This window comes from Aquarana catesbeiana, linkage group LG02 (genome assembly GCF_042186555.1).
Source record: "Aquarana catesbeiana isolate 2022-GZ linkage group LG02, ASM4218655v1, whole genome shotgun sequence".
Classification (NCBI taxonomy): domain Eukaryota; kingdom Metazoa; phylum Chordata; class Amphibia; order Anura; family Ranidae; genus Aquarana; species Aquarana catesbeiana.
The window spans coordinates 56,441,659-56,467,553 of record NC_133325.1 but is presented as its reverse complement, the minus strand read 5'-3'; the positions used below and the strand labels follow the sequence as shown (position 1 = coordinate 56,467,553).

General features: G+C 44.1%; 1 protein-coding gene across 1 annotated transcript in view; it reads left to right on the top strand.

Moving 5' to 3' along the window:
* CCDC81 (coiled-coil domain containing 81) overlaps positions 1 to 25,895 on the top strand; it is a 91,695-nt gene that overhangs the window by 36,568 nt on the left and 29,232 nt on the right. The window contains exons 3-8 of the mRNA XM_073612946.1: positions 2,461 to 2,522; positions 7,798 to 7,954; positions 15,700 to 15,956; positions 20,127 to 20,212; positions 21,529 to 21,674; positions 22,096 to 22,216. Coding sequence (XP_073469047.1) covers positions 2,461 to 2,522; positions 7,798 to 7,954; positions 15,700 to 15,956; positions 20,127 to 20,212; positions 21,529 to 21,674; positions 22,096 to 22,216 — 829 coding nt within the window. The remainder of the gene's footprint in view (positions 1 to 2,460; positions 2,523 to 7,797; positions 7,955 to 15,699; positions 15,957 to 20,126; positions 20,213 to 21,528; positions 21,675 to 22,095; positions 22,217 to 25,895) is intronic.

Here is a 25,895-nt window from a genome sequence, read left to right as displayed (position 1 = left end):
TTAAAATGGGTGTAAACTCTCCCCGACAACTTTGTCCCATGTAAATCAGATAAAAAACCCTAATGAACACTGCTTGTAGATATCTCCTTACTTGCTTAGTATCGTTGTAATCCTTTTTTGTTCTTTAGAATGACGTCACTGAGCATGCCAGATCTCCCCTGATTTACGGCACACTCTGTGTACTTATCTGTCTGTTATCAGATCTTCCTACAGTACAACTCTGAAATCCCACGAGATTGCATAATCACTCAGAGCTTCATACTACACCCCATGTGACCATGTGACATCACATGCAGTGTAAACTTGGGCATTGGACAGGACTACTGCAGCCTTATCAGCTGAAGCTGATAAGACTGACACAGGCAAACACTAGATAATTGGCGAAAGTAAATACTATGAAATAAAACAAGTCAGCTATGAGCAGTGAAACAGGGTTGCCATAGAAACGTTGGATTGAGAAGGAGGCTTGGTTAACAGTACAGGAAGTGCTCAATGTAAGGGCGGAAATACACTCTACTGTGGACTCAGAAAACAATACCTAAGATGGCGCTGCCTTACCCCTGGAAACAAGTTTTTTAAAGTTTCTTTAAACAGTAAGTAATATGCGATTTGGGCTGGATTACAGTGGCTATAGTTTGATAATTACTTATTATAATGGACTAAATGAAAAGCAGCATCAGAGTGGGAGAGTTTACTTACTCTTTAACCACTAGCTGCCCGCCCACTGTCATATGACTGCGGGACGAGGCAGCTCTCGTTCTGGGCGGACGTCATATGACGTGATCGCCCTCCTGAGCCACTAGGGGGCGCACGCGCGTGCCCGTTGTTTAGGACCCGACGTGCGTGCCCGGCGGCCGCGATGTTGGCCGGGCACCCACGATTGCCGGGTGACAGAGCGGGACCGCGGATCTGTGTATGTAAACACACAGATCCACATCCTGTCAGAGGAGAGGAGACCGATGGTGTGTCCCTTGTCCATAGGGACACCGATCGGTCACCTCCTCCAGTCAGTCTCCTCCCTCACAGTTAGAATCACCTCCCTAGGACACACATTTAACCCCTCGATCACCCCCTAGTGTTAACCCCTTCCCTGCCAGTCACATTTACACAGTATTCAGTGCATTTTTATAGCACGGATCGCTGTATAAATGTGAATGTTCCCAAAAATGTGTCAAAAGTGTCCGATATGTCCGCTGCATTATCGCAGTCACAATAAAAATCGCAGATCGCCGCCATTACTAGTAAAAAATAAATAAAAATGCTATAAATCTATCCCCTATTTTGTAGACGCTATAACTTTTGCGCAAACCAATCAATATACGCTTATTGCGATTTTTTTTTTACCAAAAATATGTAGAAGAATACATATCGGCGCAAGCGGATAAAAAAATTTGTTCAAAAAAAAAAAATTGGATATTTATTATAGCAAAAAGTAAAAAATATTGTGTTTTTTCAAACTTGTCCCTCTTCTTTTGTTTATAGCGCAATAAATAAAAACCGCAGAGGTAATCAAATACCACCAAAAGAAAGCTCTATTTGTGGGGAAAAATGATAAAAATTTCATTAGGGTGCAGTGTAGCATGACTGCGCAATTGTCATTCAAAGTGCGACAGCGCTGAAAACTGAAAAATGGCTTGAGCAGGAAGGCGGTGAAAGTGCCCGGTATTGAGGTGGTTAAAGTGTTTGGTCGCTTCCTTGTGGATGTGTTGACCGTCCTGCAGCTGACATATAACTGATGAATCCCTTCTGCAATACAGTTGTTTGCTAAGTCAGTTATATTTTCAATTGTTACAAAGTGTCCGACTCATTAGCATTCCATACGTAAAATGACATGGCCTGCATGGACATCTTGTGGGCTGAGTCTGGCCAGCACAGGCGATATGGTGTCTTGCAGTGCGTTGTACATTTGCACGCTACTGTACAATACGTTGGGATGCCGTTACCAATGAATGACACGGCAATCCACCACACATAGAGCAGGTGCGTTGCCATGCCCCAGTGCACTAGTGTAAGTAGGCCCTAATTGATGGTTCTTTTCTGCTGTGCTTCTCCACATAGCACTACACTTTACAAGCTGTTTCACTGTGAGAAACACGAGCATTGTCCTGAGAAACACCATATTATTTTACCAGGTAATCAAGAGACCGTGTATAAGTAAAAGATTCAGTAGGGAGAAATGTAACACTTTATAATTAAGTCCATTAGCTGCCATTGTTGGGCATGCTAGTATTGTTCTCAGAAGCACCTGCGAAGTGGACCTGTTTAGTAAATGATGAGTAAATTTCCGTTCATCTTCTTTCATGTGTAACATAGCTGAATCAGCAGTAAAAAAAAAGCAGTAGACCTCTCATAGTGCACTTCTGTAGATATCATTTAATTAAAATATATGTATGGAATATAACAAGATCCAGAAATACTTATTTTCCTATGTTTCTAATGATGTCTGTGTCGATATTTTAGATGTGTCCACTATATGGGCTTGTGTTGCCGAGTTTATTGAACATCAGATGTCTCAACAAAAGGTAATTTAAATACACCAATATGTATAATTGCTGTAGTCTAACTATTTTGACAGTAGGGGGGATAAGGAAGTGGGACTTTCAATGAAGCATGTAAGTGTAAAAGGATCAAATTTATTGTATAAGTCAATATTATAGTACATAATGGTAATCATGAATAAATATCCAATATCCAATACAATTACTATATATACATGTACATATAATAAAAGCAAGTTGCCACATGATTGCAGACAGTTAATATCACATAATACACATTCTAAAGAATATCAATTAAAACACATGATGAATAGAAACACAGCATATAGTAGCTCTATGCATTTGGTGGATTAATCCACTCTTCGGGAGCATGCATGTGGATTGGATGAGTAATGTAATATGATAGAAAAAAATTCTATATTGTGACCCTATCAAGGAAAAAAAAGGGGGGATAAATATGAAAAAAAATTATAAAAATAAAATTAACTATGATAGCCCACTCTCTGAAATACTTACAAATGTAGCTGCATGATGGGAGTGTGGCATCAGAGGCCCCCCAACAAGGGGCAGATGGAGACACCGGACTTTACCAGGTCACCGCTTCATTTAAGTCCCAAATTGTTCTTCTCTTTCTTTTCATAACTATTTTGATAGACTAGTGATTGTTTCACAGCCCTTTGCTGGGGAAACATCAACTCCCCCCTTTTCGAGTCAGCAGCTGACACTTTGCATGGCTGCTGACTCTCAATTACAGCTACTACTGACAGTTTCCATCCCCACTAATGATCAGTAACCAATCACAGTGGTTCCTGATCAAGTGATCACTATGTCAGTTATGGCAGTGATTAAATGCAGACTGGAGGCTTCACTGACAAAACCAGCCTTCAAGCAGACCTTTATCCTAAAGCAGGGATCTCCAAACAGCGGCCCGAGGACCAGGTGCGGCCCTTTGCTTGCCTTTATCCGGCCCTTGGGGCACTTTTCATTCCACTGATACAAGACACTGTTCCTCCCACTGACAGCAACAATAGGGCAGTGTTCCTGCTACTGACATCAACAATGGGGCACTATTCCTAAAACTGATACCAGCAATAGGGCACTATTGTTCCCACTGACACCAACAATGGGGCACTATTGTTCCCACTGACACCAACAATGGGGCACTATTGTTCCCACTGTCACCAACAATGGGGCACTATTGTTCCCACTGACACCAACAATGGGGCACTATTGTTCCCACTGACACCAACAATAGGGCAACATTGTTCCCACTGACACCAACAATGGGGCACTATTGTTCCCACTGACACCAACAATAGGGCAACATTGTTCCCACTGACACCAACAATGGGGCATTATTGTTCCCACTGACACCAACAATGGGACACTATTGTTCCCACTGACACCAACAATGGGACACTATTGTTCCCACTGACACCAACAATGGGGCACTATTGTTCCCACTGACACCAACAACGGGGCACTATTGTTCCCACTGACACCAACAGTGGGGCACTATTGTTCCCACTGACACCAACAATGGGGCACTATTGTTTCCACTGACACCAACAATGGAGCACTATTGTTCCCACTGACACCAACAATGGAGCACTATTGTTCCCAACTACACCAACAATGGGCACTATTGTTCCCACTGACACCAACAATGGGGCACTATTGTTCCCACTGACACCAACAATGGGGCACTATTGTTCCCACTGACACTGATTACCAACAATACAGACCTGATAACAGATGTGGAAATACGGGGCAATTTAGGTAACAGCGATCACAGGTCAATTAGTTTCAGTATAAATCACACAAATAGGAGACATGAAGGGAACACAAAGACACTGAATTTCAAAAGAGCCAACTTCCCTAAACTACAAACCTTGCTAAAAGGCATAAATTGGGATAAAATATTAGGAACAAAGAATACGGAGGAGAGATGGGTTTGCTTTAAGAGCATATTAAATAAGGGCATTAGCCAAGGTATCCCATTGGGTAATAAATTTAAAAGAGCGAACAAACATCCTGGATGGCTTAACTCCAATGTAAAAATGCATATAAAAGCAAAGGAGAAGGCCTTCAAAAAATACAAAGTTGAGGGATCATCCACAGCATTCAGAATTTATAAAGAATGCAATAAGAAATGTAAGGGTGCAATTAGGATGGCTAAGATAGAACATGAAAGACACATAGCGGAGGAGAGCAAAAAAAATCCCAAGAAATTCTTTAAGTATGTTAACAGTAAAAAAGGGAGGACAGACCATATTGGCCCCATAAAGAATGAGGAAGGACATCTGGTTACAAAGGATGGGGAGATGGCAGAGGTATTGAATTTATTCTTCTCCTCAGTCTTCACGAGTGAATCGGGGGGCTTCAGTAACCAAAACTGCAGTGTTTATCCTCATGACACAACACAGGAAGCACCTACATGGTTAACAGAGGACGGAATTAAAATTAGACTTGAGAAACTTAACATTAATAAATCACCGGGACCAGATGGCTTGCATCCGAGGGTACTTAGGGAACTCAGTCAGGTGATTGCCAGACCGTTGTTCCTAATTTTTACAGACAGTCTATTGACTGGAATGGTACCAGCTGATTGGAGAAAAGCCAATGTAGCACCAATATTTAAAAAGGGCCCAAAAAACATCCCTGGGAATTACAGACCAGTTAGCCTAACATCAATAGTATGTAAACTCTTGGAGGGGATGATAAGGGACTATATACAAGATTTTAGTAATAAGAATGATATCATTAGCAGTAATCAGCATGGATTCATGAAGAATCGTTCTTGCCAAACCAATCTATTAACCTTCTATGAGGAGGTGAGTTGCCATCTAGATAAAGGAAGGCCCGTAGACGTGGTGTATCTGGATTTTGCAAAAGCATTTGACACAGTTCCCCATAAACGTTTACTGTACAAAATAAGGTGCGTTGGCATGGACCATAGGGTGAGTACATGGATTGAAAACTGGCTACAAGGGCGTGTTCAGAGGGTGGTGATAAATGGGGAGTACTCAGAATGGTCAGGGGTGGGTAGTGGGGTCCCCCAGGGTTCTGTGCTGGGACCAATCCTATTTAATTTGTTCATAAACGACCTGGAGGATGGGATAAACAGTTCCATCTCTGTATTTGCAGACGATACTAAGCTAAGCAGGGCAATAACTTCTCCGCAGGATGTGGAAATCTTGCAAAAAGACCTGAACAAATTAATGGGGTGGGCGACTACATGGCAAATGAGGTTCAATGTAGAAAAATGTAAAATAATGCATTTGGGTGGCAAAAATCTGAATGCAATCTATACACTGGGGGGAGAACCTCTGGGGGAATCTAGGATGGAAAAGGACTTGGGGGTCCTAGTGGATGATAGGCTCAGCAATGGCATGCAATGCCAAGCTGCTGTTAATAAAGCAAACAGAATATTGGCATGCATTAAAAGGGGGATCAACTGCAGAGATAAAACAATAATTCTCCCGCTCTACAAGACTCTGGTCCGGCCGCACCTGGAGTATGCTGTCCAGTTCTGGGCACCAGTCCTCAGGAGGGACGTACTGGAAATGGAGCGAGTACAAAGAAGGGCAACAAAGCTAATAAAGGGTCTGGAGGATCTTAGTTATGAGGAAAGGTTGCGAGCACTGAACTTATTCTCTCTGGAGAAGAGACGCTTGAGAGGGGATATGATTTCAATTTACAAATACTGTACTGGTGACCCCACAATAGGGATAAAACTTTTTCGCAGAAGAGAGTTTAATAAGACTCGTGGCCACTCATTACAATTAGAAGAAAAGAGGTTTAACCTTAAACTACGTAGAGGGTTCTTTACTGTAAGAGCGGCAAGGATGTGGAATTCCCTTCCACAGGCGGTGGTCTCAGCGGGGAGCATTGATAGCTTCAAGAAACTATTAGATAATCACCTGAATGACCGCAATATACAGGGATATGTAATGTAATACTGACACATAATCACACACATAGGTTGGACTTGATGGACTTGTGTCTTTTTTCAACCTCACCTACTATGTAACTATGTAACCAACAGTGGGGCACTATTCCTCCCACTGACACCAATCATGGGGCACTATTCCTGCCACTGATACCAAGGATGCAGCACCCTTCAACTGATGCCAACGATGGGCACTATTCCTCCCACAGATAGCAATGACGGGGCCCTATTCCTCCCACTGACACCAATGATGGGGCACTACTTCTCCCACTGATGCCAATGATGGGGCACTATTTCTCCCTTTAATGCCAAAGAGGCATTTTTTACTCCCACTGACACCAGGATCATTTCTACTCCCAGTGGCCACAGTCCGGCCCCTGTAAAGTCTGGAGGACAGTAAACTGGCCCTTTGTTTAGAAAGTTTGGAGACCCCTGTCCAAAAGTATAAGTTGCCCTGCCTCCTCCACCCTCCCTCTTTTACAGTTAGACATAACTTTTTTCTTTTTTTTTTTAACTGGTGATGTTTTTTGTGCTGTAAAGCAGCACTTCCTCACTTAGACCCCTTTCACACCGAGGCAGTTTTCAGGTGTTTTAGCGATAAAAAGAGTGCCTGTAAAGCGCCTGAAAACTGCCTCCCATTCTCTGCAATGTGTGCTTTCACACTGGGGCGGTGCGCTTGCGGGACGTTAGAAAAAGTCCTGCAAGCAGCATCTTTGGGGCGGGTTGGGAGTGCTATGAATAGCACTCCCAAAACGCCCCTGCCCATTGAAATTAATGGGCAGCACTTCAAAGGGCTTTAAACACGCTTTCTAAGCGCAGCAAAACGGGCCTTTTTTCATTTTTTTTAAGGTCACTTTGTCAAGGGACCTTAAAAAAACGGCCCGCTAGCGCCCAACAAGCGCTGCTAAGACACCACTGAAGCGCCACAAAAAACGAGCGGTGCTTTAGCGCTAACCGCATGGTGCTGCAGTGTGAAAGGGGTCTTATACTTAGGCAAGAATTGCATTCCAATTCCCTGTGCATGCGCACATGTGCTGCAGCGCTTTGAGTCCCAAGGGAGCCCTGCGGCACATCTGATCCGTGACGAGTTCCAGAAGGCTACGGGCAAAGAAGGGCGTGTACCTGTCAAAATCAGGTACCCGCTCCAACCCCCCCCAAAAAAAGTATCCAAAAGTGATAGAGGAGGTGGAAAGGCAGATTTTCCCCTTTCGGGTGAAGTTCCGCTTTAAAGTACTGTAATAGGAAAGGCTCAACCATTATTGAGCGTCCAGCTTTAGACTGCTTAAAAACTGAGAGGTGCCTGAAAAAATGTTAATTTCTTTCTCTTGTTTTCTGATTATATTTTAGGGGGTGCAGATCCCTGGACTGGGAACTTTTACTTTATCAAGACACAAATTAGATGTTGGCAACAACAAGTTCATCCTGGTTCAACGTCCAGTTTTTCTTCTGTCTGAGAAATTTGCACAGATTCATGGATTGAAGTACAATAAAGTATTCACAACCGGTAAGGGACTTGAATGAAAATATGTACAATAGTCGGCCTCACTTTAAAAGTGTTCTGTTCTTCCCTGCCATCTTCCCCGTACAAACGTAACACGCCAATATATATATATTTTTTTTGATTGTTTACATTTAAAAATGTGTATTTAATTCAGCCATGCACCCTGCCACCATTCTCGCCTTGGTGAGAATGACGTTGTCAGGGCTGGGCTCAGCCCTTCCTTCTCAAAGCTGGCCGCTCAGCTGTCGGCTAATTGCCAGGCCCTATCTCCCCACAGTGACTCACCTGTTGATGATATCCTGCTCGTCAGTCCTGCCTACTTTAGCCGTCCAGTCCAGATGATCTCTGCCTTCGCCTTGGTCACATCTCTAAAGAGATGTGTTCCTGTTAAAGACTTGCTTGGTTGACATTCCTTCTGGCTCCAGATCCTGCTTGCTGTTCTACTACGCTCATCTCTGGCTCCCTGCTGTTTTGGCTTGTCTGACTATCCGTTCCGGTTCCTGAACTCGCTATGTTTTGGCTACACTTACTCTGTTTACCTTTTTTTATTATTATTAAACAAGTGTGATTTAACTGCACTTCTGTCTCTGTCTGATTCATGGTTTCTGACAGTAGGCGAAGGCCATGAATTCAGAAGATGCAGTCAATCCACTTGCTGGTAGTATTTTTTTCAGATTGGATGAACTGGATCACCGCATGGATCAGTTTGCCATGGCGTTACAAACGCTCCTGAGTCACACGGCTAACCTGGAATCTCCCACTGTGGCTGCTCCGGTACAACCTGTGTTGCAGGCCGTCCCTGCTGCTGCTCCAGTCTCTGTGCAGGCACCCGCCTTGAATATTACCTCTATAAGAGGTATGTCTGGTTCCGCTCTGCTTCCCCAGCGATTTGAGGGCGATCCAGTCCAATGCAGAGGGTTTCTCAACCAGGTTGAGATATACTTTGAGATGCTGCCCCAGGCGTCTCCCACGGACAGAAGCAAAGTAGGTTTTGTGATATCTTTGCTTTCTGAGAGAGCCTTGGCCTGGGCAAACCCTCTATGGGAGATGCAAAAACCTGTTGTCTTGAGTTACCCCGAGTTTGTGACTTCTTTAAAAGGGTATTTGATGTTCCCGCATGCTCCGCTTCTGCTGCCAAGTGCCTCATGTCCATCAAACAGAGTACGAGAACTGTTGCTGATTACGCCATTGAATTCCGTACTCTGGCAGCAGAGGTTGCTTGGAACAATGAGGCCTCGCGGCTGCTTTTTCTCATGGTCTCTCGGATACCATCAAGGATGAGATAGGAGCCCGAGATATACCCACTGAGCTGGAGAGGTCGATCACGTTTGCCATCCTCATTGACTCCAGACTCAGAGAAAGACTCCCTTGCGGAAGCCTCCTGTACATTTGTCTCCGAACTTTGCAGTCCCACCCTTGCCTCCCTCACCTCTCATACCTCCTGGTACCGAGTCGGTCTGTGAAGGTGAACCCATGCACTTGGGCTTCACGCATCTCTCTGCAAATGAGAGAACCATTAGGAAGAGGGAGATGTGTTTTCCACTGCTGGTTTTTTGATGGACCCAGAGAAACTTTCAGCGGTCCTCCAGTGGCCCCGACCCGTGGGTTTACGTTCTCTGCAGCGTTTTCTTGCCTTTGCCAGCTATTATCGGAAGTTTATTCGTAACTTCTTATCTCTGGTCAAGCCCCTGACTGATATGACCAGAAAGGACAGTAACCTACAGAGTTGGTCTCCGGAGTCCTTTAAGGCCTTTGAGAGTCTCAAGGCTGCCTTTGTTTCTGCTCCTGTATTGGCACATCCTGATCCTACGTTACCTTTTATCCTTGAGGTTGGTGCTTCTGAAACTGGAGGCACCCTTCTGTCTCAGTGTCCTACCTCTGAGAGCGCTATGCATCCTTGTGGCTACTTTTCCAAGAAATTGTCACCTGCAGAGTGCAATTACGAGATTGGTGACAGCGAGCTGTTAGCGATCATTTTAGCCCTGAAAGAATGGAGGCATCTCCTCGAAGGTGCCACTGTGCTGGTTCTAATTCTTACTGATCATAAGCATTTCACATTCTTGTCTGAGGCTAAACACCTCTCTCCCAGAAGGGTGCGATGGGCTCTTTTCTTGTCTAGTTTCAATTACATTGTCTCTTTCTTAACCAGTACTAAGAATGTAAGGGCTGATGCTTTGTCACAACAATTTTCCTCCACTTCCAAGATGGAGTCGGTTCCAGTTCCTGCGATGCCTCCTGATCGCATTCTGGCTACGGTTCACACCAGTCTCACTTCTGCTTTGGGTGACAAAATTCTTGCTGCTCAGGTCCATGCTCCTCCTGAGAAACCTTGTGACCGCTGCTTTGTCCCAGAGAGTCTCCATACTGCCATGCTCCAGACTTACCATTCTCCCAAGGCTGCTGGCCACCCTGAGAAGAATCAACTCTTTTGGGCCATTTCCCAACAATTCTGGTGGCCTAGTCTACGTGCTGATGTAACCGCCTTCATAGCTGCCTGTTCTCGTGTGTGCTCCACGACACCTTCCAGTGGGCCTCCTACAACCCATACCCAATGGAGAGAGGCCCTGGACCCACCTGTCTATGGATTCCATTATGAAGTTACCCAACTCCCAGGGCAACACAGTTATCCTTATGGTGGTTGACTGTTTCTCGAAAATGTCCCATTGTATTCCACTTAAGAAGTTGCCCACTTCTAAGGAACTGGCTTCCATTTTTGCTTGGGAGATCTTTTGCTTACATGGGCTACCCAAGGTGATTGTCTCGGACAGGGGTAGTCAGTTTGTGTCCCGGTTCTGGCGAGCCTTTTGTGCACAGTTGGGAATTCAGCTTGCTTTCTCCTCTGCGTATCACCTGCAGTCTAATGGGGCTGCAGAACAAGCCAATCAGTCCTTGGAGCAATTCCTACCTTGCTATATTTCTGACCATCATAACAACTGGTCAGACCTCTTACCGTGGGTGGAGTTTGCTCACAATAGTGCCTTGAATTCTGCTTCCCAATTGTCCCCGTTTATGGCGAACTATGGTTTACAACCTTCCATATTGCCTGACTCATTTGTTCCGCAGAGTATTCCTGCATTAGAGGAGCATCTCCGTGGTCTTCGTTCCACTTTAGCACAAGTCCAGGAGGCCTCTGCGACATGCTAATGATAGGTACAGACTCCATGCTGACCGCAGATGCCTGCCTGTGCCTTCCTACCACGGATAGGGTCTGGTTGTCCCTCTCTAAAGTTCGCACCTCTGTTTATTGGGCCTTTCCGTATTCTTCGCAGGATTAACCCAGTGGCTTACACATTAGACCTTCCTTCTAATATGCATATTTCGAATGTATTTCATGTCTCCTTATTAAAACCTTTGGTCTGCAACCACTTTACCACCTCGGTGCCTCGTCCTCACCCTGCACAGGTTGAGAACCATGAGGAGTATGAAGTACAGTCCATTGTTGACTCCCGTAGGTTCCGTGAGCGCATAGAGTACCTGGTGCATTGGAAAGGGTACAGACCAGAGGAACGCTCTTCGGTCTCAACCTCGGACGTGCATGCCCCTGTCCCTCTCCTTGATTTCCATGTACGTTTTCCCCTCAAGCCTGGTGGTCTTCCAAGGGGGAGGGGTCATTGAGGAGGGGATACTGTCAGGGCTGGGCTCAGCCCTTCCTTCTCAAAGCTGGCCGCTCAGCTGTCGGCTAATTGCCAGCTTCTATCTCTCCACAGTGACTCACCTGTTGATGATATCCTGCTCCTCAGTACTGCCTACTTAAGCTGTCCAGTCCAAATGATCGCTGCCTTCGCCTTGGTCTACTATACTCATCTCTGGCTCCCTGACGTTTTGGCTTGTCTGACTATCTGTTCCGGTTCCTGAACTCTGGCTATGTTTTAACTACGTTTACTCTGTTTACCTTTTTTATTATTATTAAACAAGTGTGAATTAACTGTACTTCTGTCTCAGTCTGATTCATGGTTTCTGACAGACGTGTCTATGCGTCTGCAGTTCTTGGGATATCCCTGCCACATATTTCAATAGGCTGCAGGAGCTGAGGTACAGAGAGGCTGGAGGGTGGAGCTGTGCATGTCATCAGGAGCCGGAAAAGACAGGCTCCTAAAGACGTCAGGGGAGAAGATGGTAGCGTGGGACTTGGCATGTGGCCCAGCGTCAGAGAATCTTAGACCGCCAGAGCATGGGGAAGAAGGGGCTGCACTGACTGGTCTAGCAGCATGGAGAAGCCCGCAGGAATCAGGTAAGTAAATCTGCTTTTCCAAATCCCCTAAACAGAAGTAAGAAGATGACCCTTGCATTGCAAGGGTGAATTTTTAAGTTTCCTAGAGTTCAGCTTTAAATACATATATCCCCATTCTAAAGTGATTTGAAGTGAACGTTACACCAACAAGCATTCAGCCCTGCCTCCATTCTGACTGTAACAAGGGGTTAAATTCCGTGTTACATTTATTAATTTATTGACAGGTTCATTCATATATTTACCATTCGGATTTGTGGAAGTAAGTACAATGATTAAAACAACACACAAGTAGTATAGTAATAAAAGAGATTTACTTAGCTTTGATTAAAGATGCATTACAGATGATAAAATACAGATAAATACAGCATTCAATCCAGGCAACCCCTCAACTTCTAAAGTCATCAGAAAGTTCTGGAAGTCGACAGTCTCTTCAATCTCCAGGCACATTCATTCCATGTCCTGGAAGAGGTTCTGAGCTATTCTCTATTGTCTAAACTTTTATAGGTTTGAAAGAAGGCGCAAAGAACCTGGTTTCATCCAGTGCTAACAAAAGAATAGCCATAATGGTCCTGAGACATGTGACCATCTGTGAGCTCAGAAAGATCAATGTATGCAGAAATGGCATAGAGTATATCGAAATATATATATATATATATATATATATATATATATACACACAGAAGTAATCACCTTAAAACTATCATAGTTTATATCTTCTCATACCAAGTTCTTTGTAAATCAATTATGAATATAGACCCGTACTACACTCACCTAGTTGAGAATGATGTGTCTATGCTCCCGCAGTCTCGTTGGACATATCTCACGAGGCTGCAGGAACTGAGGCTGGAGAGTGAAGCTGTTCGTGTTATTAGGGGCCTGGCTGCCTCAATCCGGAAAAGACAGTCGGGGTCCTGATGACGTCAGGGGAGAAGGTGGTGGCGTGGGACCTCGCGTGTGGACCAGTGGCAAGGAATCTTAGACCACTAGAGCATGGGGTAGAAGAGGCTGCACTGGCCGGTCTAGCAGCATGGAGAAGCCCACAAAAACCCCTAAACAGAATCAAGCAGGTGACCCCACTGCAAGGGTGAATTTTTAGGTTTCCTAGAATTTAACTCTAAATAAATACATCCCCATTCTAAAGCCTAGGCTGCGCAGCCTATTGAATTAGGGTGTGCACCGCAAAGCTTAAAAACGCATGCGTGCATGTGTATGTATATATATACATATATATATATTGTCAAAAGTGTTGGGACGCCTACACGCAGATGAACTTGGCATAATGGCATACCAGTCTTAGTCACTAGGGTTCAGTGTTGAGTTAGCCCACCCTTTGCAGATATAACAGCTTCAACTCTTCTTGGAAGGCTGTCCACAAGATTTAGAAGTGTGTCTATGGGAATGTTTGACCATTCTTCCAGAAGTGCATTTGTGAGGTCAGGCACTGATGTTGAATGTGAAGGCCTGGCTCGCAGTCTCCACTCTAATTCATCCCAAAGGGGTTCTAATGGGTTGAGGTCAGGATCTGTGCAGGCCAGTCAAGTTCCTCTACCCCAAACTCGCTCATCCATGTCTTTATGGGCCTTGCTTTGTGCACTGGTCCAAATCATTTGATGGAGGGGGGGGGGTTATGGTGTGGGGGTTGTTTTTCAGGGGTTGGGTTTGGCCCCTTAGTTCCAGTTAAGGGAACTCTTAAGGTGTCAGCATACCAAGACATTTTAGACAATTTCATGCTTCCAACTTTGTGGGAATAGTTTGGGGATGGCCCCTTCCTGTTCCAACATGACTGTGCACCAGTGCACAAAGCAAGGTCCATAAAGACATGGACTTAGCAAGGGTGGTGGAAAATTTACTTCAAGTGCAATAATTCACATTATAATAGTAACTAAAACATATAAAATTAAGTGTAACAATCTAAAAAATAAAAATTCCAAAGTGCTATAATGGTGTAAACCTCCCAACTAAAAAGTTGTTGTACTTGAAGTTAATTTGTACTGCAATTATCTGTAGTGGGGTTTCCACCATCCCTGCTAAGTTTCATTTGTTATGTCTTTTTTTCAGCTTGATGTGTATTATATTGAAGTTGCGTATCGCAGAGACCAGTATTGTGGTCAATATTGAAGTTTATTGAAATTTCCATACATTAGAGGGTTCCACCAATATTGTTAAGTTGTTGATTCGTAAGTTTTTTTGTGGTGTGGGAACATGTAAAAAATGATGCTTAGCGGCAGGGTTTTTACTGACACTTTTTATTTTACCTCCAGTAGTTTATTGTAAATAGTAGTGTGGTGATTACGTATTATACTAAAGATTCACATGTGGCATTAATAAACATCAACAGATTTCAGTTGTGCCCCACCAGGCCGTCCCCCACCGTGGACAATGGGCCTGGCTGCTGATTTCATCTCCCCATCCCTGCACTCAGTGCACTGATAGGCAGCATTAATGGGCACTGATTGGCAGCACAGATGGGCACTGATGGGCGGCATTGATAGGTGGCACTGATAGGCACTGGTTGGCAGCACTGATGAGCATTGATTGGCAGCACTGATGGGCTCTGATTGGCAGCACTGATGGGCTTTGATTGGCAGCACTAATGGGCACTGATTGGCAGCACTGATGGGCACTGATTGGCAGCATTTATGGACACTGATTGGCACTGATAGGCAGCACTGATGGGCACTGATAGGCAGCACTGATGGGCACTGATAGGCAGCACTGATGGGCACTGATAGGCAGCACTGATGGGCACTTATAGGTGGCACTGATTGGGGAGAGGGGGAGTTTGCCATGCAGCAGATAGTGAGGCTTGCCAGAGCCGCTCAGTGTGTGAAACTGTCAGGTAATGTAACTGCTTGCAGAGAGAAAGATCAGCTGTCCGAGCAGCTATCAAACACCAGCCAATGATTGGGCTGCTTAAGAAAGGGGGTGTAGCCACATAAATGTAGTGGGCCTGCCCAGACCCCATCCCATTTGCTGGTGTTTGATAGCTTTTCGGTCCCGCTCACCCCCGACATCACCGCTGAGTTTTGACAGCTGGTCTTTCTCTCTGCAAGTAGTTACATTCCCTGACAGTTTCACACACTGAGCGGCTCTGGCAAGCCTCACTATCTACTGAATGTGAAACTGTTTCACGGGCAGCGCGGGCTACACACTCCTTGGATGCAGCATTTCACAGCAGATCTTGGGAGACAGCACAGGGTGATTAGGGTCTGCCAAGGCACACCCGGAACACCCCATGCACACGCCTATGTTCTAAAGCAGGGATCTCAAGCTGGTGGCCCTTCAGCTTTTGCAAAACTACAAGTCCCATGAGGCATTGCAAGGCTGACAGTTACAAGCATGACTCCCACAGGCAGAGGCATGATGGGACTTGTAGTTTCGCAACACCTGGAGGGCCGCCAGTTTTAGACCCCTGTTTTAAAGTAATTTGTAAGGGAAAGTTACACCAACAAGCATTGATTACTAAATAGTGAATGTACACAGTATTTGTCTGTAACTCATACTCTTGTATTCTCAGGTGAAATCCCAGTCGTTCCTCTGAACTTCATCGCATTGTCTTTCTCCTGCTCCTACAACAGAGACACTATAGAGAGCTGTGTGAGGGAGACACTCGGTGTTTTCTCTCGCTCTGTCGCTACCAAACAAAATGTTGAGTTCGGCTTTAAGGGCATTGGTTCCCTAATCATCCGCAACCAGAAAGTCAAGATGAAATTTTACAAAGACTTTGTAAATAGCATGGATGGAACTGGCTCTCTGGTGAAATCTCTGTGTAATGTAAGTCCTGTATTGATAATACAATTTGGTTGTGTAGCTTGCTTAATAAATGTACAGTATAACCCATTCAAACCTAAAAATTTAGCTTGGGACACAGACAGCAATGCAGTTTTTAAAAGGGTCCAACTTTTCCACACTATATCCCACAGTAAAAGAAAAAAAGACTTTTAACACAATCTGAGGTTTAATCTGATTGTATTTTGCTTTCCTTGCTCTTTGATCAACATGCTAATGTAATTTTTAAACAAAATCTTCAGGGGAGCGAAAGCTTTTGTAAAAAACAACTTGACTTGCCAGACATCGTATATGATTCGCAACGCATTGCTGTGCAGATCACATGCGATGTCTGTGCAATGCGAATCCAGCCACAGTTTGTACGGCTGAATTTGCATTGCATTTGCACCAAAATGCTGCAGGACCCTTTTGTAGGTCCGCACTGGAATCGGATCACATGAGTGTTCACACCTATGCGATCCAATTCCTGCACCATTTCACAGTCAGCACTCCAAACTGCTCTGGGGGTGTCATTAACTTGTAATGACACCCACAGTGATTCGCAGAGGGCAGTGTGAACCGCCGGGGATTCAGGTGTGATGCGGGAACCCGCATGGAATCGCTCCGTTTCCCGCATCGCACAAGTGTGAACCCAAATCAGGGTCCCAATCTACTTGTCCCTCACGACAATCTACTTGTCCTGATAAATAAAATAACTTTTTCCCAGGATGGAAAATATGATCTGACATCGGGATCTGACATTCGTGGTTATACCTCACTTGTGTGAGACGATTGCTGTTTGCATTCGTGGAGGACCAACGCATGTGTTCACCTTTGCGTGCAAGCATGGGGGGGGGGGCAGGGTTGCTTTAAAAAATATTTTTAAATTATTTATTTAAATTTTTACACTGTCACTTTAATGTTTTTTTTTTATTGTTGTCACAAGGAATATAAACACCCCGTGACAGCAAAATCCAATGCTTTTCCTTTTAAAAAATAGTGCCAGGGAAACTAGAATCGTGTATGCTCATCACTTCCTGTTTCCTATATTTCATAGTGGCGGACAGAGCGGTTCTGGTCTTTGTCTGCCTATATTATCAGCCAGCAGAAGCGCCGGTCGATCAGTTGTCCCGGTGGGACTAGACAGCACGCGGAAGGTAGTAAGAGGGTGGGACGCCCCCTCCCGCTGCTTGTAAAAGCGTTTCAGAGGCAAGTTAGCCGCTCAGATTGCTTTTACAAGAGAGCCAACGTCAGCCCTAAACCCTGTGGCTTGCTAGCAGCAAGGCTAAATGTAGACAAAAATTCTTGCCCGGCGCCTGGAACTGCATGTCTCGGTCGATAGGAATAGAACAGCCCTGTATACCCTTTTGTTAGACCCAGAGGCACCATCACTGTGTTTCTCTATGCAGTGCAGGCAGATCATGGCTGGTAGGAGGGGCTGGCAGGGTGCTGTACACAGCTTGCCTGATGCAAGCAGTGGGCTGGCTCTTGGGAGGAGATATGCAAACATCAACATGCCTTAAAGCGGAGGTCCACCCTAAAAAAAAAAAAATGCATAAAATGCTCCTAAAAATCTGAAAAAAAAATTGAAAAAAATACATTTTTTACTTACCAGAAATGGCTGTTGCTAGGCAGATCGACCTAATCTGCCACTTCCTACTCTGCGGTGATCTTCCTTCTTCTCCTCCTCGCGTTGTCTTCTGGGGAATAGGGCGCGCTGTGTTCTGGGAACTGTGTGTGTCCCAGAACACAGCCGGCCATTCACAAAGCGCCTAGCAACTCGCGCATGAGCAGTAGGAAACGGCAGTGAAGCCACAAGACTCCACTGCCTGTTTCCCTTAGTTCGAATGGCGGCGCCGGGACCCAATCCGATGGACGGATCGGCCCCGGGCGGCCAACATCGCGGGCACCCTGGACAGGTAAGTGTGCTTATTAAAAGTCAGCAGCTACAGTGTTTGTAGCTGATGACTTTTAAAACATTTTTTTTTTCAGCTGGACCTCCGCTTTAAGGGGTAGATGTCCATCTGGAGGTGAGCGTTCCTAGGCAGACTTCCTAGGTAATGTTGAGCCATGACTGAAAGAATTGAAATCCAAAGAATGAAAGGGGCTGACCAGGGACAGTGAGGCTGAGGAGGAAAAAGCTAGGTGATGCTGGATGTTTCCCAGATAGTAAATGTTCTATCTGGCTCTGTCTGACTTGCTGCAACTCCTAATGCAAGCTGTGAAAAGCTCACAGTGTGCTGTAAAATCAGAGTACACAGTTCCAGTACAGGAGAGAAACCTGCACAACTACACAAGACTGAAGGTATGGCTGGAGTTCAGCTTTAATATTTGGTAAGATTTCCATTCACAATCATTAGCCTGGCTAATCAAACTGCATTTAACAATACAGAAATCAGTTTGTGTAATATTACCTTTCTTTGCTAAACTATGGCAAAGTCTCAAATTAAATTCCCTTTTAGATTCTAAACAGTGTTTTCTATCACTCTAATGCCACGTACACGCGATCGGACATTCCGACAACAAAATCCCAGATTTATTTCCGACGGATGTTGACCGAGAAAAATGAAGTTCAGTAGCCAGTGCGGCTCTTCTGCTTGATTCCGAGCCTGCGTGGAATTTTGTGCGTCGGAATTGTGTACACACGATCGGAATTTCCGACAACGGATTTTGTTGTCGGGAAATTTTAGAACCAGCTCTCAAATTTTTGTTGTTGGAAATTCCGACAAAAAATGTCCGATGAAGCCTACACACGGTCGGAATTTCCGACAACAAGCTCCCATCGAACATTTGCTGTCGGAAATTCCGATCGTGTGTACGCGGCATAAGGCTTCATGTACACGGGACGTTTTTACAACCTCTCCTGAACGATTTAACCACTTTCCGATCAGCGCACGCCGATGAACGTCGGCAGAATGGCACGGCTGGGCAAATGGGCGTACAGGTATGTCCCTTTGAATTTTCCGCCGTGCCATCGCATGCGCGCCGGGCCGGGAGCTCCGTGAGTCGGGTCGTGGGTCCCCCGGACTCGATCGCTGCGGGAATACCCGCGATCGCCTCACGGAGAGGACGAACGGGGAGATGCTGATGTAAACAGCATCTCCCCATTCTGCCTAGTGACAGCCTCACTGATCTCTGCTCCCTGTCATCGGGAGCAGAGATCAGTGACGTGTCACAGCTAGCCCACCCCCCCTACAGTTAGAATCACTTCCCAGTACTGACTTAACCCCTCCCCGCCCCCTAGTGGTCAACCCCTTCACAGCCAGTGTCATTTACACAGGAATCAGTGCATTTTTATAGCACTGATTGCTGTATAAATGACAATGGTCCCAAAAGTGTCCGATGTGTCCGACCATAATGTCGCAGTCATGATAAAAATCGCTGATCGCCGCCATTACTAGTAAAAAAAAAAAATAATTAATAAAAATGCCATAAAACTATCCCCTATTTTGTAAACCCTATAACTTTTGCGCAAACCAATCAATAAACGCTTATTGCAATTTTTTTTTTTTTTATCAAAAATATGTAGAAGAATACAGATCGGCCTAAACTGAGGAAATTTTTTTTTTTTATATATATTTTTGGGGGATATTTATTATAGCAAAATGTAAAAAATTATGCGTTTTTTTTCAAAATTGACGCTCTTGTTTTGTTTATAGCGCAAAAAATAAAAATCCCAGAGGTGATCAAATACCACCAAAAGAAAGCTCTATTTGTGGGAAAAAAGGAATTCAATTTTGTTTGGGAGCCACGACGCACGACCGTGCAATTGTCAGTTAAAGCGACGCAGTGCCGAATCGCAAAAAGTGCTCTGGTCAGGAAGAGGGTAAAATCTTCCAGGGGCTGAATCGTTAACTTTACAAATAGTAACTGTTTACATGCCAGGTTTTGCCGCATTTGCGTTTAGAAGTGTAAAATGTATTTTGTTTTCAAATAGCCAAAAATGAAAAATGCCTGTAAACAAAACGCGGCTAAACGCGAGTTACCACGTTTACAAGCTGTTACAGGCATTTGGCGTCTCAAATGCCTCTGAACATCCGTCCTGAACGCAAACGACTATAAACGACCCTGTCCAACTAAACGAGCGTTTAGCAGCAGCAGTGTACATGGGGCCGTATCATTTTAATCTATTGTTTCTGATTATAATGTTTATCGTATTATGTTTCCAACCATCAGAGGCCTGGGACAGCTGATTCTGTGATGTCTGCTGGGGAAGACCAACCAATGCGTCCTCGGTCTTGCAGCGCTCTTCTATTCCCTAGGTATTTTGTGGAAAATAAAATATTTTAAAGAATATATTTAATGCCTGAAACTGCTGTCTTTTTTTTTTTTTTTTTTTAATGTTAATAAATGTCTAGTTGTCATTCAAATAATTATTTTTTTAGGACTAATTACATGGATATAAATATATATTTCACCCATGTGTCTCTTGTGTTTGAAAAGAACAGAGCTCCTATAATATTAATGGAGCCACTAGTTAAATCAGTCCCTGTGAAAAGGGTGACCACGTAAAGCACCTGGGCTGTTATGCATGGCAAGGCAGGTCACCCTTGCATCTATGTAGTTTCTTAGAGCCCTGCGAAGGGTGTTGACATGGGTTAGCAGAGTTCCTCAGTGGTGTGAACCTTATTTCTTCTACTCACCCACCAAATCATGGGTGGTGAGTTGTCCCATAAAGCCTACTCAAGTGTACCTCCTGCTGTTTGCCTGCTCTGTTGTCAGCAATATGAAATTCGATTATTCGAAGGTCAAATATAACACATGCAAAAAAAATTTAGCAGAATTGTAAACCAAGCTACACAACTTTAATACATGCAGTTGCTACGGCTAAATGCATGAATAAAGGGAGAATGGAGCAAATGTATAGAGGTGTAAGGGTAACTGATACAGAAGGATTTACCTAATTTATTTATTTCTAAAATACACCAAAATATTACTTTTTCTTGGTGTGCAGCGCTGAGTCTGGCAAATAATGTTCAGCAACAAATTATTACCACTTACATACAGTGACGGCCGCTCTATTATCCCTAATCCATGCGCCCCAGCCCCTAATCTACATGCAGGGCGCTGGACGCATGGATTTCAATGGGGTTTTCTTTTTTTTTTTTAAGCACATGGTTAGAGCCTGAGGCTCTAATTGGCTTCAAAAAAGGGTGGGCTCATTTTGTCACACAACTGAGCCCACCCAGTTGTTTGACAATAGCGAATTAATATTCGCTATTGTCTTCCTGCTTCCTCTCCTGGCCAATCGTGAAGCAGGTCTTAAGAACCGATTGGCCGAGAGAAGCCGCTGAGGAGGAGGAGACGAAGCTGGCTGCGACCTAGATGGGGTAAGTGAGGGGCTGGTGGTTGGATGGGCGAGCGACAAGGGGGGTGGTGGTGTTTGGTTTACCAAGCAACAGGGGGGAGGTTTGACTGACGGATGGACGGTGGGGGGGGGTGGGGGGTGACAGGTGGCTTGTTTGCCGCCCCCCCCAAAAAAAGGTGCACCAGCCGCCATTGATTACACATGAAATTGTGTAGAGTTGCTAATTTAATAACAACACACATATTTATTTCTTATATTAATGTGGTTCAGGATTGAGGAAAAAGTCACAGACAAACCACCTGCCATGGAGACAATCCTTGAAGAGAATGCGGAGCTTGTGAAGGGGGAAGAACCTAAGATAGATCAGCCAATAGAAAATGTGCAAATAGGAGAAGAGCCAATCACAAGCAGAAGAGGTAAGGCATGAGAAATGGAATATGCAGCCCAAAGTAAGTTAAATAAGAGACATGGAGGACTTAACACTTTCTTATCAGAACCATGGTGAGCAGTTCAGGAAAACATGGCACTGCTGGTTTGAATAAAATACCTCAGTGGAATATCAAGCCCTTCTTCAAAAAAAGTGAACTGGCCACATATTGGGGTCCTACATAGAAATCCCGAGAAGGGTTCCCCTGGGTGGCATGCGGAATGGTCATGTCCTTCCTCCTTCTTCCCTCCAACCCTTCATCACCAAACTCACCCCTTCTTCTCATGGGTCATCAGATTGTTATGGCTGATCAGTGTATTCCATATAAATGACTGATATCCTATGCTATGCATCTATGTCTGTGATTAATGAGCAAGGCATTTCATAAGCTTATACTGCACTCCCCTCAGCAGAGAACACACCAACAAAGCGTATGCTGAATAGACAATGTATTATGCCTGCCAAAGTCACCGGGATCAGCTTGAACGAAGATCTGGAGAAAATAACAAAACCAAAAACTGCTCCTGAAAGGTGAGGTCAACCCATCTAATCAGCTGTCACAAGGATTTGGCTGATCATTTTATGTATTTATTTTTTAATCTATTTATATGTGTATGATATCCCAGTCATTGCTGGCTCTGTACATCAAATCAAGGGCAAGCATCCTGAAATCTTTACTGTTGCAGCCAATTTTGTATAGCGTTGGGAAGGCTAAGGCTGGCCATACACTATACAATGCTCTTGTTCAATTTTCCTTTAGATTTACCAAAACCATATACAGTAATATGAGGTCAAACCTAAACACTTTCAATTTGTATGCAATCAGGCAGGCTCTTGTACTACATAATTGAAGGTAATTTATTAAGAAAATTGTATAATGTATGGCCAGCTTTAGACCCCATACACACTATTAGATTTTCTGCACATTTTTGTCTTAAGATTTACCAAAACTACGTAGTGCAAGGGCCTGCCTGACTGCATGCAAATTGAAACTCTTATGCCATGTACACACGAGCGGACTTTTCAACCGGACTGGTCCGACGGACCGAGTCCGGCGGACAATTCGACCGTGTGTGGGCTTCATCTGACTTTTTCAGTCGAAAATCTGATGGACTTTAGATTTGGAACATGTTTCAAATCTTTCCGACGGACTCAAGTCCGGTCGAAAAAGTCCGCTCGTCTGTATGCTAGTCCGACGGACGAAAACTGACGCTAGGGCAGCTATTGGCTACTGGCTATCAACTTCCTTATTTTAGTCCGGTCGTACGTCATCACGTACAAATCCATCGGACTTTGGTGTGATCGTGTGTAGGCAAGTCCGTTTGTTCGGAAAGTCCGTCATAAGTCCGCCGAAAGTCCGTCGAATAGACTGTCAGACCAGTCCGGTCGAAAAGTCCACTCGTGTGTATGCGGCATTGAGGTTTGACCTCATTTTATATGGTTTTGGTAAATCTGAAGACAAAAATCTGCAGAAAATCTAATAGTATATATATGGGGCCTCTGTTAGATATTTGTCAGGTGATCTGTCAGGGGCCCTCTACGAGATTTTTTCTCATTCGCTGTGAGGACAGGAAGTGATGGGAAAACTCTCCAACTGGTAACAAGACGGAACACATTTTTAGTACAGCGTGGAAGGGTTTTAATTTATTACAATTTTTTTTTTTTTTTGCTATCTGTGGCTTCCTGTTCTCATGATGAATGCTCCTCCTGATTTCTTGCACAGGTGTCACAGGGACAGGAAGTAAGTGAAATCCTCTCCATTGTGGTCACAGAAACAAGAACTTGAAAGAAAATGTAACGCTAAAGCCTTGTACACACAGGGCTGAACGAAATAAAACTGACAGTTCAGGAGGAGCCGCTGTACTAACTATGCAATGTTAATACATCAATCTCCCTTGTTGTGCTATTGTGTTCTGATAGGGGGGACTACCCCCCCCTCCCCCCCAGAACCAGAACACTCAGGTCGGCCAATGACTGAGAGCGCTGATTGGGAGCTGATTGGCAGACCTTTTTCGGTCATGCCCCTTCGACAGAAGCCGACTTCTGTCGGACCAACTGCAACTGGGTTTTTCTTTGTATCCTGAGCAATTCTTCTGCCAGTTGTGGCTGAAATCTTTCTTAGTCTAGCCGACCTTGGATTGGTATCAAAAGAGCCCCTAATTTTCCACTTCTTAATAAATGATTAAACCGTACTGACTGGCATATTCAAGGCTTTGGATATCTTTTTATATCCTTTTCCATCTTTGTAAAGTTTCATTACCTTGTTACGCAGGTCTTTTGACTTTTCTTTTCTACCTCCCCATGGCTCAGTGTCTAGCCTGCTTAGTACATCCATGTGAAAGCTAATAAACCCATTGACTATTTATACACAGACATTAATTGTGATTTAAAAAGCCACAAATGTGGGAAATTAACCTTTAATTGCCATTTTAACCTGTGTGTGCTCCACCTTCTGTGTCTATACCAAGGTCAAATATTCCAAGGTATGTAAACTTTTTATCAGGGCCATTTGGGTGATTTCTGTTATCATTATGATTTAAAAAGAATCCAAAATTCCAAAATCTATGTGATAATAAATGGCTTCATGTGATTGCTATCCTTAAATAAAAGACAGTTTTTTTGGCATGATCAGTCATATTTTCAATATTAATGCCAAAAATGTCACAATTTCTGCCAGGGTATGCAAACTTTTGAGCACGACTGTACATGTGTAAGCTGCAGCGACCATGTCACAGCACCCCAGTGTACTGCAGTCGAAAGTCTATAATTTTGAGAGTCTCCTGAGTTGGAGCATATATATAATAATGGAGAGATTAAGCGCAAGTATGCCTGGGGGGAACCCACACGTCTTTAAAGGTATAGGAACGCACTTGACACCCAGCCATAAGACAATGGCAACAAAGGTATCCAGGGCATCCCCATAACAATTCACCAACAGTACAAACAAATGGCAACCACCCCAACCTATAACTGGCCTTTGCAGTAAGGAGCACATGGAAGGGAGACACGTCAAAAAAACAACAAACAGAAATTCCCAGCTCATTTGCCAGCCAGCCTGCAATAAACCGAATAGTCCTGTCTAAGGCTGGATTTACACCTATGCATTTTTAGTGCTTTTTTGCATTTTGCAGATTTGCACTACAGAACGTGTTCCATAGGAAACCATGTTAAATGGACTGTAGTGCAAATCTGCAAAATGCAAAAAGCACTAAAAATGCATAGGTGTGAATCAAGCTTTAGAGCTCACGTTAAAACCAAGGGGTTTAGTTAGCATACATTTGCAAATATACGCGTAAGCTGCAGCGGCCACGTCAAGGCACCCCAGTGTGCTGCAGTCCTAACTCTATAAAACAGCATAAAAAAACCTGACAGAGGTTATAACCCCTCCCCCAAAATAAAATAAAAAAAAATATTTTTGTCTACAGTTGGGCTTTAATAACTGTTACTAACACTTTATTAAAAAGAGAGATCTCAGTTTCATACATGTCTAAATTGTGAAGGCTGCAATGAACGGCAATGAATGTATTTTTACCAGCCTATGTTATAATCCCACATCACGACCACAAGAGCAGTTCATATTTCCAAGAACAGCTCTCTATTCCGTATTCTTAAATGATTTATAAACTATTAATACCTGCTGACAAAATGTTCTCTTAATGGTTTTAAATGATTCAGAGGATTATCTGAGTTTTATTCAAAAGTATCAGTTGTCAGTGAGATGTTGAAAAGTGTATACAGAGGAGGAGGAAGGTGGGCTAACTGGTAGGGTTTTCTTACTTGGTGAAATGGAAACTGGGTCTTCCAAGGCCACACAACAGACTGTAGCCTCTGATATTGTTTATTATGCATCATTTGTATCTGGGCTCTCACAAGCAAGCAGATGTCCTTTAGCTTTAAATTCTCATTACTCAAAGCTAAATTCCAGGTATAGCTTTTTTTGCATAGTTACATTGCTCCAGCGTATGCCATACCTGCTGGAATCCCCATGAAAGCAGATAATCCTCGTAGTACTGTATTTTCTGCTACTACAGTGATTGTCGCAGTCTTGCGGGTCCTGTGCTAAGTGGTTGCCCTTCTGCATAGTAACCATACAGGGCCACTCACTTGGTACAGGTGCCATTCACAGAAGCCGCTGCCCTTCTGCATTGTAACCATGCAGGGCCACTCACTTGGTACAGGTGCCATTTACAGAAGCCGCTGCCCTTCTGCA